The following is a 16,011-nucleotide window of genomic DNA, read 5'->3' as shown; positions in this document are numbered from 1 at the left end:
CAGTCATTAGATTGACACTGTTGGGTCGACAGGCAACGAGGACGACAGGGTTCTAGGTCGACATGGTTTTAGGTCGACAAATGCGTTAGATCGACATGGGTTAGGTCGACAGATTGCTAGGTCGACATGGGTTTTTTCACTGTTTTTCAAGCCGACATGTGCCGACAGGCGGTATTTCATGCCCTACCATCCACATGGGTCTTCAAACTGCGGCTCTCCAGATGTTGTGAAACTACAAATCCCAGCATGCCTTGCCACAGTTTTGCTATAAGGGAGTGTTAAAACTGTGGCAATGCATGCTGGGAATTGTAGTTTCACAACATCTGTAGGGCCACAGTTTGAAGACCCATGCACTAGGGCGTGGTGGGAGAATAAAATAGTGTGCCCAAAGCATTGCGAGCGAAGCGAGGGGCCGCGGTTGACTTCCAACTGTGTCGACATTCGTGTAAAAAAACTGAAAAAATCCATGTCGACCTCGCGACCTAACCCATGTCGACCTAACGCATTTGTCGAATTAAACCCATGTCGACATTGTTCCATGTCGACCTAGACACCTGTTGACCTTCATCCAAGTCGACCTAGAACCCTGTCGACCTTGCTGCCTGTCGACCCAACGGTGTCGACCTAATGACTTTCGACCTAAGTGTGGTTGATAATACAATCCACACCCGTCAGTGCAGGGCAGATGATTGCTGATGTCTGAGGGCAGCACGGGTAGCTCCCAGTGGATTGCTGGTCAGGCAAAAGCACGGGGAGATGCTGATGACACTGCAGACGGAACCGGAAGTGATGCAACGTGGTTCATCTCTACAGAGACTTCTTCCACCATTGGGAGAATTCTTCCTCTTCTGCCATGGCCATGATAATTTTCAAGTACCCCCAATAGGTCTGCAGCGTATACCCAGGGGTACACGTACACGTACCCCATGTTGGGAACCACTGTATTAGGCGGTACAGTAAATGAACAAATGTCATACAAAAACTAACACATAGGACGAAACAAATATTGAGTAAAATGGTGAACAATACAAAGAAAATAAAGGTCAACTAATACGGGCCCCAAATACAGTAGCTGTTCATTGATAGCACACGTGCTCTGCAGGGGCGTGGTCACACAACACTTGGAGAGTGGCTACACGACAATAGGGCGCGGCTACCTTACACAGCCCCTTTGCACTGCGGAAGCAGCCATGGTGCCATCACTGCAGATGTCGCTGAGTACACACAGCGTTATTGTGTACCCAGCTTTGTAATTTGCATAATATAGTTTACTGTTTGGTATGTACTAAAAACCTTTATATTTATATCCACATTTCTCATTCTCCATCTATTGAACAGAACTGTTCCTATGAGTAGCTTGTTCCATTCTTAGGGTGTGTACCTCTATTGCAGACTCAGAAAGGTAAAGTCCATGGGAGTATTGATGTTGGTTTGTCCGTCATGTCCATCAAGAAGAAGGCGCGCAGGATAGACCTAGATACTGAGGAGAACATCTATCATCTTAAGGTGTGTACGAGCCACCCACAAATGTTTTCTGGCCAACCTGACATTTGTCTTTTTACATACAATATGTTATTGGTCACTGGAGATGGTTGTAAGTGTAAATGATACTTGGATAATATGTGCCCCCCTGAAGTTCCAAAGCACCAGTTACACCCCCTCCCCCCCCATTCTGTATAGTGCATTAGTCATTGGGGGGGGGGGGGGGAGGGTATAGTTGGGTTCCAACCTACCTTAAGTGAAGGATAATGAGGTTACTGAACGCTGTCTTCTGTGTCTTTAGGTGAAATCTCAGGATACTTTTGATGCATGGGTGGCAAAGCTGCGACACCACCGACTTTACCGGCAGAATGAGATAGTACGGTCACCGAGGGATGCCAGCTTCCATATGTTTCCATCCACATCCACCACCGAGTCCTCACCAGCAGCTAATATCACAGTGCCAGAGGTGAAGGTACCAGTTTCTAACGTTTATTGGATTGTGTAGAGTCCTCGAAGCTGCTGAGTAAATTGGACTTGCAGCTACTTATCAATTCCAAGTAGATATTTACAAAATGTATTAAAATGCATCTGTTCCAGAATTTTATTTTTAATCACCTTCAAATTATTACCGAAGAGACAAGGCTCCAAAAATAGAACATTGACAGTCTGGGTGGCAGCATTTAATAGGCTGTTTTCCAAAAAAGTACTGAATAGAAATTGTCTCTTTCAGGTAAAACCTAAAGCACTTCAAGGCCCTTATTCAGACGACTGATTCGGTCGGGCGCGATTTCGCACTGGGACTGATATTTTTCTCATGCACATGTGCATACACTGGGAGCTTGTGAACTCGGCGCATAATCTGTTTGCTGATTGCACGCTCCATGCCTTGCAAGTGGGGGGCAGAGAGGGGTGTGGGGTGCTGCCCAGGGGCATTAGCATATGCATACACCCAGCGTTTCATGGCCTTTCCCAAGAAAATGCTGGGCGTGCATATGGTAATGCGGTCATGTGTGTGTGGGGAGGGGGGGTGGACAGCTGACATAACCGTATGTCAGCCGCCCGCCCATGTCACTGCCTTTCTTCGTTCATATGTACGAGTAGTCTGGACCACCCATACATATGCATGTGCCCTTCCCATCATTCAATGGTCGGCGACCATTGAAAGATGGGGATGTTCCCATTTTTCATTCGCATGCCGGACGAACAAACCTGGCGTGCGAATGGGGGCGGGCATACCACCATTCACCAGGCGGGTTCTGGATGACTCGCAAGGGTCCCAATTCGCCCCCGAGCGAGTCAACCAAAATAAGGGCCCAAGTTCCTTTTTGCTTGTTTTGGAGAGGCTGCCCCATTGGTGCTTTGCAGGAAGATCCTATCTTGCATTGACACATTCTAATAAGGGCAAAACAGGATTGTGTAAATGTATTTAGGTAACAGGCCGATTCTTAAAAGCGGCAATCATTTAAAAGCCAAATCCAGTTTGGTTTTTCCTTGTACTTGATTGCCGCTTTAAAAATATGGTTGTTCTCAGACAAATTCTCGCACCTCTAGCTTCTTGCACCCTGTTACATTTACACCCATGTCTATGTGTCTTAGCACCAAAATTTGTTCTGAAGTATAATGCTTACTTTTTTCTTCTTATTGATAGACATGTAATTGTAATGTAATATATCATTATATAGGTATATGTATTTTGTAAATGTTTGTGTTGTTTAGGTACACTGTCTGGCACATTATATCTAAGTCTGCTAGTCCATGGTCTACATCACCTCGATGGTACTTTTGTAGTTTCAAGTTTCCTCTGCCTGCGAATCGCATCGCATCTGCGATCGGATCGCATGCGATGCGATTAAGCACATTTAGCACACCCCCACTATCCACGCCACCCCGAAGCGTGGCGAGTGGACGCGGTATGCGTCCTCCCGACTTGTTCATACCCCCACTATCCACGTTGGGGATAGTGCTGCGAGCCCCACGAGGGGACGCGGAATGCACGTCAAGTAATCCGCGTCCCCACGCAGGATTCGCTGCGCTCGCCACGCTTCTGGCTCACCACTTTATAAAATCAACTCTGTGCCAACGTGGATAATAGGGCTATGAACAAGTCAGGAGGACGTGTACCGCATCCCCTCACAGGGCTCGCTGTGCTCGCCACGCTTCGGGGATGCGATCCGCGGGCAGGGGAAACTTGAAACTACAAAAGTACCATCGCAAGCGATCGCATGCGATGCGATTCGATTTCCCTGCCGCCGTGAAACTAAAAAAGTACAAACCTTTATAATAGGCAAATAGTCTGCTGGGATGTATTCGATAATGTATATTCCCTTTAACCCAGGCATGGCCAAACTATGGCCCTCCAGCTGTTGTCAAACTACACATCCCAGCATTCCTTCCCAGCTATGCCATAGTTTTAGCATTCCCCAATAGCAAAACTGTGCAAGGCATGATGGGACTTGTAGTCTAACAACAGCTGGAGGGCCATAGTTTGGACATGCCTTCTTTAACTGATAGTAAATGTGTGGAATTAACACTTTAACCGGGTTGGGATCATTTGGTCTATTGCATTATGGTAGAAAGTCATTAGGTCGAATCCATTAGGTCGACATGCTAAAAGGTCGACATGATTCTAGGTCGACATGGGAAAAGGTCGACATGATTCTAGGTCGAAAGGTCATTAGTTCGACAGGTCATTAGTTCGACAAGGTCATTAGTTCGACATTGTCTATGTCGACATTCACAAGGTCGACATGGGGTTTTTCACTGTTTTTTTACCTGAATGTCAACACAGTCGACATGGACACAGTTTAAAGTGCACTGCATCCCCTCGCATCGCTCGCTGCGCTCGCTATGCGTCGGGCACGGTGCCTCGCTACGCTCGGCACACTATTTTATTCTCCCACCACGCCCTAGTGGATGGTAGGGCATGAAATACCGCCTGTCGGCACATGTTGGCTCAAAAAACAGTGAAAAACTCCATGTCGACCTTGTGAATGTCGACATAGACAATGTCGAACTAATGACCTTGTCGAACTAATGACCTGTCGAACTAATGACCTGTCGAACTAGAATCATGTCGACCTTTTCCCATGTCGACCTAGAGTCATGTCGACCTTTTAGCATGTCGACCTAATGGATTCGACCTAATGACTTTCTACCATAATGCAGTAGACCAAATGACCGCATCCCCTTTAACCTAATTAATAGGCAAAGCAGTCACAACAAGGAGTTTAAGGACTGTACTGATAGAGTCTAAAAAATGAACGTTCTGGGTGAAATGTAATAGGGTGAGAGATTTAGAAAGTAAGAGATTTGTGAAGACATCTCCAGTTTATTTTAAAGCGGCAATCATTTACACTGCAAACCCAGTTTGAAGTGTACCAAATCTCTCACTTTCTGAATCTCTCATCCTATTAAACATATTGATATCATATACATAAGTAGTGAGAAAAATGTAAAACATCCCATAATAAATATATATATATATATATCTATAATATATATGTCTAGTGTCTGTGGGGTGAATTTATGAAGCTTGGAGAAGTGTTATCTATCCCCATAAAGAACGTTATGAGCAAGGTCATAATGGTTCAGCCAATCAGCTACAATATGTAAATTGACAGGTAAGAGCTGATTGGCTGAACCATTATCACCTTGCTCATAACGTTCTTTATGGGGATAGATAACACTTCTCCAAGCTTCATAAATTCACCCCTGTGTGTCCCTGAAACACTGCCGTCTGTTGGCAGCAAGTGAAACAACATCTAATGGTACTTGTTTCGTAGCACGGCCACAACGATCATGATCGTGGGCATCGTGAGGAAAAATCGGGGGCATCGCGGCCATCGCATGCACTAAAAAATCGGCTGCGATGGTACCGACGCGATGCCCGCGATTTCCCATAGGGAACAATGTTAAATGCCTCAATTTACCCGCGATGCCCCCGATTTCCCATAGGAAACAATGTTAAAAGGCTCAATTTACCCAAATCATCATAGGGAACAATGGTAAATGGGCCAGAAATCCCCCAAAACACCCCTGAACAGTGAAATGTCCCCCCAAAAGTAGTTTACGCCACCCCACGATCAACGCGAACCCGAAGCGTGGCGAGCGCAGCGGTACGCGTCCTCCGACCTTTTCATACCCCCACTATCCACGTCGGTGTGGAGTTGAGAATAGAATAGTGTGGCGAGCGCAGCGAGCCACCGAGCCCGAAGCGTGGCGAGCGGACGCGGATACCTGTGAAGCCCGCGAAGGGACGCGTTTACGCGTTTACCACGCTTCGGGCTCGGTGGCTCGCTGCGCTCGCCACACTATTCTATTCTCAACTCCACGCCGACGTGGATAGTGGGGGTATGAAAAGGTCGGAGGACGCGTACCGCCGCCCCTCGCGGGCTCGCTGCGCTCGCCACGCTTCGGGTTCGCGTTGATCGTGGGGTGGTGTAAACTACTTTTGGGGGGACATTTCACTGTTCAGGGGTGTTTTTGGGTGTTTCTGGGCCATTTACCATTGTTCCCTATGATGATTTGGTGAAATTGAGGCATTTAACATTGTTCCCTATGGGAAATCGGGGGCATCACGGCTAAATTGAGGCATTTAACATTGTTTCCTATGGGAAATCGGGGGCATCGCGTTTGGACCATTTAAGCCTTTTTTAGCCGCATACGACGCGACCGACGCGATTTTGACTTTTTTCAATGCATTTCAATGGGAAAATCGGGGGCATCGCGTCGGTCGCGTCGCAGACCACTAAAAATTACACCCGATGCCCGCGATTGTGGCCGTGCTAGGAAACAAGTACCCATCTAATAGCTTTGGAAGCATTTGCTTCGAGCGGGCTAACACTGACATCTGTTGGTAGCAAGTGAAGCTACATCTACTAGCTTTCGAAGCATTATATATATATATATATATAAATATATATATATATATATATTAATTAATAATCAGCTTGTGACAGAACTGAGCTTTCTAACAGCACATTTTCCCACCTCTTGGTTAGATGCCTGTCTCTTCTTGCCGGCAGCTGCTTTCTGGTCTCTATGTTCCAGAGCTGCACCAGGATTCGATCCACTGGCAACAAATCCCCTCTTGTGTATATGAAACGGGTCCTTTAAAGTTGATTTTGGCTTATGTATTTGTTATCTATTGGTTAGAATATATTTGTGGATAACGTAATGTTTGTAATTAACTTTATTCATGTGGACCAACTGCTAGACCCATAATCCACAGGTAAAGATCGCCTTTGTCCTACGTAGTGCGACTATTAGTGGCTACTGGACTATTCCAAACATGGTTGTGTAGAGTTTGTACAGTGGGTACTCTCCATGTTTTATGCTCTCTTTTTTTCAAGTCCAGAAACATACATATGTTCCTTTATATGTGTGAGATGATTGAGACTCCCAACTCTACTGGGTTGACATGAATGGTCATACAGTAGATCCTCTGCAACGCAAAGCTGCATAATGCGTTGATGTTATATAAATTACTTAAGAGGACTTTGCAGGGAAAGATTTATACTGTTTTTTTGTTTTCATGGTTGTTTTATTTTTGTGCTTTTCTTTGTACTCTTGTATGTTTGATGTCCCTTTTGATTATGTTGGTTTTTTGTGTGTTTGTTTCCCTTCCTCTCTCTGAGGCTCTAGCAGTCTGGGTGACTAGAATGGAAACAGGTTGATGTCGCAGAGAATATTTGAAAAAAGATTTACTTAGAAATGTCAGTACAATGTTGACAGATCAGTGGATTCTTTGTGAATCAACGAGCCTTCCTCTAGTGACCCAGGATGGCTATAATAAAAGGAGCATTGATGTGTGTCCAGATTACGTCTCCGGCATATGTGTTAGTAACCCTTTCTGCATTTCTGAAATTCATAGAGAAGTACAGACCGGTGAGAGACTCCGGATTTCTTCATTTGTTTTCAGAACTTTTGCAAGCTCCTACAGTTGACCTGTCAACCTGAGGTGGTAATAGGGTATTATATATTGAAGAGATGACCATTTCCCCCAATGTGTATGCACCTCACCCCCTGTATCCAAAAGGAACTCCATGTCAACCATCAGCTCCAAGGAGTGAAGCTGGCCATACACTTGTCCGATTTGGCCACTTTTCAACTGATTCCGACGGATTGGGCCATTGGGTCGGTGTTTGAAATCTGATCCGATATGGGGTCATGGGGGGGATCGGAGTCGGAGGGTGGACCTGCTTGTACATCTGACCTCTGACTCGGACAGCCTTCCACCAGCAGGGAATGGGATCGCATATGATATATACAGAAGGACTGCATGCGAAGATCCCGGGCAGCTCGAGTCCCTGTGACCTTTCCCAATCCTCAGTTGACACGGTCACCCTCGGGAGTTGATGACATCAACAGATCCCAGGGTCCCCTGGGCCGGCTGGCGTAACCAGACGCCAGCTGCCCGCGCAGTTCTCGGAGCAGGACACCGGAGATCTAAGTCAGCAGAGACTAACTTAGATTTGCAAGCACTACAGAAATCATTCGATGGTCATGACCATCAAATAATTTTGGGCCTGCACGCTATACTGTGATTGGATGTTTATGGCAAACATCCGTTCGCAGTACGGGTGGTTACATTCTCAAACGGTGGGGGCGTGCATTCATATGCTCGACGGGCGGCGTTAGAAGGCTCGCTAACCAATGGCCTCCCTAGTCCAATGGACCCAAATGCTCCTAGCATCTGCTACAACTGTCCATCACTCAGCCTGGCATTTCCCCTAGTCTGGGAGCAAGTACACTAGCCTGTGAGTGTTGACCCTTCCATAAAATATAGTTTTAGGTATAACATGTATCAAATAAGAAAAAGTCCTATTTCTGGTGAATTTGATGTTCCTGTAAAAGGGATTTGATTTTTCTTTTTGCTAGATGCATAATTGGAGATACTGTTGGAGATATCTCCAATTGGGGGAGCGTATTGAACAAATACCAAAGTGTTACTCCCTTTTCTGTTAATCCCATCCATAGACGATGACCAATAGTACCCAGCCATCCCAAAACAATTAGGGGGGTATTCAATGTTGGGTTACAGGTGTCGCAAATCCATATACAGCCGAGACCCTGTCCCGAGAAGGGGCGTGGCCACAGGAACTGGACAGGAATTCGTGAGCTGCGGCCGGAGGCTCCTCAATTCTTGCCCGTTCTTGGCAGAACGTTCTTGACTGCTTGTGAAGTTGGGCACATTCTGCCTAGATCCCTGTTCAATGGTGTTGGGGAAGACAGCATTGAATAGGACCATGCCACCATTTCCACCATAGTGAATGGAGGCGGGAGATGGAATATGCCCCTAAATTTAAGCCCACCCTGAGTGCCATCTTCCTCCCAAGCCCACCCTGAGCGCCATCTTCCTCCCAAGCCCACCCTGAGTGCCATCTTCCTCCCAAGCCCACCCTGAGCGCCATCTTCCTCCCAAGCCCACCCTGAGCGCCATCTTCCTCCCAAGCCCACCCTGAGTGCCATCTTCCTCCCAAGCCCACCCTGAGCGCCATCTTCCTCCCAAGCCCATCCTGAGCGCCATCTTCCTCCCAAGCCCACCCTGAGCGCCATCTTCCTCCCAAGCCCACCCTGAGCGCCATCTTCCTCCCAAGCCCACCCTGAGTGCCAGCTTCCTTCCTGTATTGAGCCTTCCAGCATTTAGGACACATTTTATTTTAGAAATGTTATTCCATAATCTCTGCAATCCGTGCATAAATCCCATGTGCCTTACTCATGACAGATTTCCGCCTTCATGTTTTATAATGCCAACATTCACTGACAGATGCATTTCTTATCACATTAAAATGTTGAAGGAACATTTGTTGCGTCTATGGGATTGCACATAAGTGTCTTGTTTTAGGATTTAAAAGGAAATTAAGATAGGAATTTGCATGAATTTGTGCTTCCAACATAGAATTAAGGAGCTAGCGTAGATTGCTAATCAGAGAATCCAGACAAGATCAAATGACTACGCATGCGTACTGTGACGCACCGTGTATGCACAAGGGGAAAATGCGTATGGATCGTAAATGCAACAAAGCCGCAGTTTGACTGACAGGAAGCTGATGTTTGGGGATGGAAACCGTCCGTTTTCTTGGTGTGTCAGTAAAAACGTAGAGAGCCCGCATTTTTGAGGAGAGTCTGTGACATAAGCGATGACCACGTCCGGCCTGTCTCAGTCGCAGTTAGTTGAAGCACCAGACCTACTCAGATTTGTAAAGACAGCGGATACTCTTTGACGGTTCAGGAATTGTGTATGGATAGTAATCCATTGCTGATGCACTTAGAAGGACTTGATCCTGCAACCTTATGCACTACAAACCAGTAGAGCGTCAGCAGTTTAGTGGTGCACGCTGCACAGGGTGGTTTGCTGATGCACTTAGAAGGACTTGATCCTGCAACCTTATGCACTACAAACCAGTAGAGCGTCAGCAGTTTAGTGGTGCACGCCGCACAGGGTGGTTTGCTGATGCACTTAGAAGGACTTGATCCTGCAACCTTATGCACTACAAACCAGTAGAGCATCGCAGTTTAGTGGTGCACGCCGCACAGGGTGGTTTGCTGATGCACTTACAAGGACTTGATCCTCCAACCTTATGCACTACAAACCAGTAGAGCGTCAGCAGTTTAGTGGTACATGCCACACAGGTTGGTTTGCTGATGCACTTAGAAGGACTTGATCCTCCAACCTTATGCACTACAAACCAGTAGAGCGTCGGCAGTTTAGTGGTGCACGCCGCACAGGGTGGTTTGCTGATGCACTTAGAAGGCTTTGATCCTGTAACCTTATGCACTACAAACCAGTAGAGCGTCAGCAGTTTAGTGGTGCACGCCGCACAGGGTGCTTTGCTGATGCACTTAGAAGGCTTTGATCCTGCAACCTTATGCACTACAAACCAGTAGAGCGTCAGCAGTTTAGTGGTGCACGCCGCACAGGGTGCTTTGCTGATGCACTTAGAAGGCTTTGATCCTGCAACCTTATGCACTACAAACCAGTAGAGCGTCAGCAGTTTAGTGGTGCACGCCGCACAGGGTGGTTTGTTAGTCACAAACTTTCTGCATATTACTGGCTCTTCGCCCACTCACTGGACACAGCCAATCCCCTGCAGGCTATGAGTAGTTAAGGCAGGATGCCAATGCTGCTTGTGCCTGATTATTGTGGTCAAACCTTTATTACAGCTATTCATGATTGCTGATGGATTTCCTGACCTTTGCTTGTTTGACAACGATCTGGCACTGATGCCTTTGGCTGCATTTCCTGACTTCAGCTTTGCATTATCCCTTTGCCATGATGGGATTCGACATACTGTAGCTGTGATGCCAGTATCTCTATGAGGAGAGTGATAAACAGCCATCCAATCCGCTCCTGCCTGCCTTGTCACAGACTGTGGGGGGATGCTCTAACATCCATGCCCCCTTAACGCCCCCTACCGCATACATAATTATCGCACATGCTGTAACTATGCTGTAATTATGGCAAAGGACAGCTCTTGCGTCCTTTGCAGTGAGTCAGCGGCTCCCCCCTCCCTCCCATACCCGGCACTGTGCTGCTGCTGTGGCGGGGGGGGGGGGGGGGGGGGGCTCTCCTCCTCCCTGCACCCGGAAGAGGATCATAGTGCAGGAAGGAGGAGGTCACAGGTCCGGGCAGCACAGCTCTGTGCTGCCCATACACAGGTGAGGGGGGGTCGGTGCGGGGCGGCGGGGGGTCGGTGCGGGGCAGTGGGGGGTTGCGTTAGAAGCCCATAGGGGAAAAATCTGGTGATGCCCCTGCCACGGTAACCCGGTGGGGGATGCTTAGAGCGTCCCAAAATGCAGTAAAAACCCAGATAACGGGGGTTTTACCACATTTTTAGTTTAGAGAATCTCCCCCTTTGTTTGAAAAATGTCAGGTAGGAGCTGATTGGTTGGTTATCACTCTCCATTTTATCACTTTTGAAGCTTAGTGCATCTGACCCTGAATGAGTTTACCAGTCCACACAGTACGGGTAATTCAGATGTATATGGAGTAGCATTACATGTGCAAGACCCGTTATGCGCATTTTTTGACTGGATCCCACAACAGTGGATGCTGACCAGCTTCGGACTGTCAGTAATCAACAGTCTGGTGCCTTTTGGTGGGTAGGAATGGGGTGGCGAAGGCTGCCGATCGCCAAACTGAGACTTTGTGTTGCCATTGTGTTTGTGTGTGTGTGTGGGTGGGGGGAGGGGGATGGGTGGTGGTATAGATAGAGGCCAGCATCTCCATCAGTGGACAGAGGTTTCCTGCCCTCTGTGTAGGACTTGCGGCGGCCAGCTTGAGCACCCCCATGGGTCGCACATGGTGTCCCTCCTCCACTGCCACCAATGTTGTGAGATGTGGGTAAGTATTTCACAATACTTGATCACATTGAGTCATTTAAGACTAAAAACAGCATATGCAGGATAAAACCAGGGGCTGCTCCATCCATATTAACAAGAAAGGAAGAGTTTTCATTTTCTATTACTCAGTCTGCCATTTTCAGAACACGTCATTGTGAACCAGTCCATAGGGCATAGTGTGTCCCACATTTCAGCAATTACAAGGCTTTACATAAAAAAAAACAATCTTCAGAAATAACTGAAACCCCTCTTGGTGGGAACGTGCAGTGAGATACTGTGCAGCGTCTCTGGGTGTTCCTGCCCCTGATAAATCCACGAGAGTAGCGCTTCTTCCTGCATTAGTATTGGCTCAGTCAGACATGATTTATACATTGGGCTTAACAGCATTGATCAGGAAACTACAGAACACTGTAACTCACCGAACATCAATAGCAGCATCTTCTAACACAGCCATAGAAACTCTTCCCGGTATAAGCCAGAACCATACAAGTCACAAAACCTTTGCTTATAAAAAAAAATGTAATTGTTAATGCATACCTCCCAACAGTCCCGATTGTCAGGGCCTGTCCCGCCCGCGGGCGGCAGTGTCCCGCGGTGTGGGGGGGCTGTTGGGAGTCCCCCCTGTCAGCTGCTAAGCAGCGGGGAATAAACGCTGTGCGCATGCGCACAGCGTCTATTCCCGCAGCCAGGGGGCTGGGGGCATGGCTAGAGGCTCACAGAGCCTCTGGGTCATTCCCCCACAGCGGCAAAATGGGGGTGTGGCCTCGCGAGAAGCCGCGAGTATAGGCCATGCCCCCAAATTAGGCCACGCCCCCCGAAAATTTCGGCGCGCAGCAGCAGCGTCCCGACTGCTGAACTGCCGAAGTTGGGAGGTATGGTTAATGCAAGGGTTATAAAGTGTTGCTAAAGCGTAAGATGATATCGCACCAGCCAATCAACTCCTAACTGCCATTTTTCAAACACAGCTGATTGGCTGGTGTGTTATCACCTTCCACTTTATCACCAATTTATCACTTTACCAAGCTTAATACATCTGCTCCATATGAGTGCGTTGTTAACATGGATGCACACTGCCAGAGAGGCGTGTCATAAAACTGACTTCCCTTACATCCAATGTAAATTAGCCCCTAAGCAGTAAAGGCCCCCATACACTAGCCGATTTTGGTCAGATTTCAGCCAGATCAGTCGGATCTGGCCGAAATCGGACCAAAATCGGCTAGTTTTGATGTCCCCTCAGATCCGATGCGCGGTCCCGTGCGCATCGGATCTGCGTCGGGTGGTCGGACCTGCTGCACGTCCGACCACCCGACTAGGGACCTAGTGGGGCAGCGCGGCGGTGGAGGGAACAGGGGGGGCTGGGGACGCTGCGGGGGACACAGGCGGCATAGAGCCGCGCAGGGGGAGCCGGCGGGAGCTGTCAGTATTGAATAAAAAAAAAAAGCCCATACAATGCATGGGCGGCCTGTGATTGGCTGAGCGCTCTCTCAGCCAGTCAGCAATTGGCTGAGAGAGCGCTCAGCCAATCACAGGCTGCCCATTCATTGTATAGGCTTTTTTTTTCCTAGCACTGACAGCTCCCGCCGGCTCCCCCTGCCCGGCTCTATGCCGCCTGTGTCCCCCGCAGCGTCCCCAGCAGCGGGGGACACAGACGCTGTCCCCGCAGCGTTACCAGCAGCGGGGGACACAGACGCTGTCCCCGCAGCGTTACCAGCAGCGGGGGACACAGACGCTGTCCCCGCAGCGTCCCCAGCCCCCCTGCTTCCACCTCTGTAGCCCCCCCCCCCCCCCGCTCCCCGGGTTTTTTACATGTGATAAATCGAGACGATTTATCACATGTAAAAAATGGCACATCAAGTGCCAATCTAATCAAGCTCCCCCGGGGAGCAGCCGGGGAAGCTCAGGGGGAAGTCGGGGGCGACTTGTCCTAAGGACAAGTCGCCCTAGTGTATAGGGGCCTTAAGACTTTGGTACATACACATGTACACTCTCAAGTGGCCACGAGAAATCTTATTCTAAAAGGCAGATAGCCATAAGGATTATTGGGGCAGATGTAGTAAGCCTTAACAAGAGATAAATACAAGAGTGATAAAGAGAGATAAACTTCCAGCCAATCACCTGCCAACTGCCATGTTACAGACTGTGTTTGAAAAAAGTCAGTAAGGAGCTGATTGGCTGGATGTTTATCTCTCCTTATCTCTCTTGCATTTATCTCTTGTTAAGGCTTCATACATCTGCCCCAATGGTGCTTTACAACCAGTGCAGGAAAACGATCCCAGTTGAATGTTTCCATTTTCCCCTATAATATAACCGCCACCTAATGGGGGTAAGGTGCATTCAGGAAGATTGCTGCACTCTGCACGGAGTTAGGGAGATTGCTACTATTTCATGGAGTCTTCCCTGACATTCAGGAACAGTTGGCAAGTATGTCAGGACAGGTTTTAAGAATATCTATGCTTGTGCCAATATGCTATAATGAAACTGAATGATATACTAATTAAGAGGGTGATTTCATGTTGGTTTGCAAAAGCAACCTCATTCTTTAATGGACAAAACCATGCTGCACTGCAGGTGGGGCAGATGTAACATGTGCAGAGAGAGTTAGATTTGGGTGAGTTATTTTGTTTCTGTGCAGAGTAAGTACTGGCTGCTTTATTCTTGCACTGCAATTCAGATTTCACTTTGAACACACCCCACCCAAATCTAACTCGCTCGCTGCACATGATAAATCTGCCCCACCTGCACTGGACATGATTTTGGCAATTAAAGAAAGAGTTTGCTTTGGCAATCCAACTTGAATCACCCCATAAGTCGCCTGTGCCACACACTGACAGGTAGACGGCACTCAAAATAAAGACACATAAAGTGTGGATGTCAGCAACGTTTCGATGTTTACCGGAACATCAATTACTTTGCGCATGACAATGTTCCAGTCTGGTTACTTTATTTATAGACCCAGGCTACCCACTTACACTGGACCTCAGAGCCATGTTCAACCCTGGTCATGACCAGGGTTAACCTCCCGTGTTGCTTGACCCAAGGTGGCCCTTTCAGAACGCATCTGGACCCATGTTGGGGCTGCAAGGACACAGCGATATCCCGGGTCTAGAGTGAGGTCCGAAATCGGTATAAGTCTCCTCTCCGGGAGAAGACACTGCAGGGAACATCAGGGGCAGGGCAGAATGGTCTCATCATTAGGCATCATCCCAACATATGGGAAACATTCGCTGGTCCATGGTGAGAGGGTGGAGCAAAGTGACGTGATCCAGTCATTTAGCCCCGCCCCCTGCAGAAGCTGTCATTTTTGACGGGCTTTTAACTAGTAATAATATACTATTGCATTAACGGTTATGTCATTTATGTTTTGTTTAATGCAGATTGTGAATGCCTGTTTGTGTGTTATGAAGTCCATAGCTTATTTATATATATATATCCTACCTCCATGTCTGTCTGTTGTTACCCAGTTTGTTTTATCACTGTTTACTATTGTAAAGCGCAACGGAATCTGCTGCGCTATATAAGAAACTGCAAATAAATAAATATATATATATATATATATATATATATATATATACTTCATTCTTTTCTCTTCAATAGGTTGCACAGAATAACTTCCTGTGGCAGTCTCCCATCCCATGCAGCAACAGTCTCCCTGCCACGTGCACCACTGGTCAGAGTAAGGTTGTGGCGTGGCTACAGGACTCGGAGGAAATGGATAAGTGTGCAGAAGGTATAGTAAGTCATTTAGGCTTCTGTAAGCTGTCAGAATGGGATCACAGTGGTTACACCATAAGTGTCATCTCGGATTCGGTATGAAATCCCGACAGGGTCAAAATCCCGAATGGGTCAAAATCCCGACAAGTAAAATCCAGAAAAGGTCAATATACCGACATATAGAATGTACAGGTGAAACAGTCAACATGACTTTCGGTCGACAGGTCGCAAGGTCGACATAGGTTTTTTCACAGATTTTTGACCCGAATGTCGACACAGTTGACATGGACACAGTTGGAAGTGAACCTCAGCCCCTCGCATCGCTCGCAATGCTTCAGGCACGGTGCCTCGCTGTGCTCGGCACACTATTTTATTCTCCCACCACGCCCTAGTGGATGGTAGGGTATGAAATACCACCTGTCGGCACATGTCGGGTCAAAAACAGTGACAAAACCCATGTCGACCCCGCGACCT

The 16,011-nt window shown here is 47.7% G+C and overlaps 1 protein-coding gene across 3 annotated transcripts in view; it reads left to right on the top strand.

The window, feature by feature from the left end:
• Positions 1-16,011, top strand: part of OSBPL6 (oxysterol binding protein like 6) — a 174,595-nt gene that overhangs the window by 106,345 nt on the left and 52,239 nt on the right. For 2 of the 3 annotated variants that reach the window (XM_083154715.1, XM_083154717.1), the window contains exons 6-8: positions 1,393-1,506; positions 1,784-1,954; positions 15,421-15,553. In XM_083154715.1, the coding sequence (XP_083010841.1) occupies positions 1,393-1,506; positions 1,784-1,954; positions 15,421-15,553 (418 nt within the window). The remainder of the gene's footprint in view (positions 1-1,392; positions 1,507-1,783; positions 1,955-15,420; positions 15,554-16,011) is intronic. The other variant, XM_083154716.1, reaches the window with a different exon arrangement.

The sequence above is a fragment of the Crinia signifera genome, chromosome 7, assembly GCF_055691185.1.
Source record: "Crinia signifera chromosome 7, ASM5569118v1, whole genome shotgun sequence".
Lineage (NCBI taxonomy): Eukaryota > Metazoa > Chordata > Amphibia > Anura > Myobatrachidae > Crinia > Crinia signifera.
Note: the sequence above shows the minus strand (reverse complement) of the source record. Positions and strands in the feature narration are given on the sequence as shown.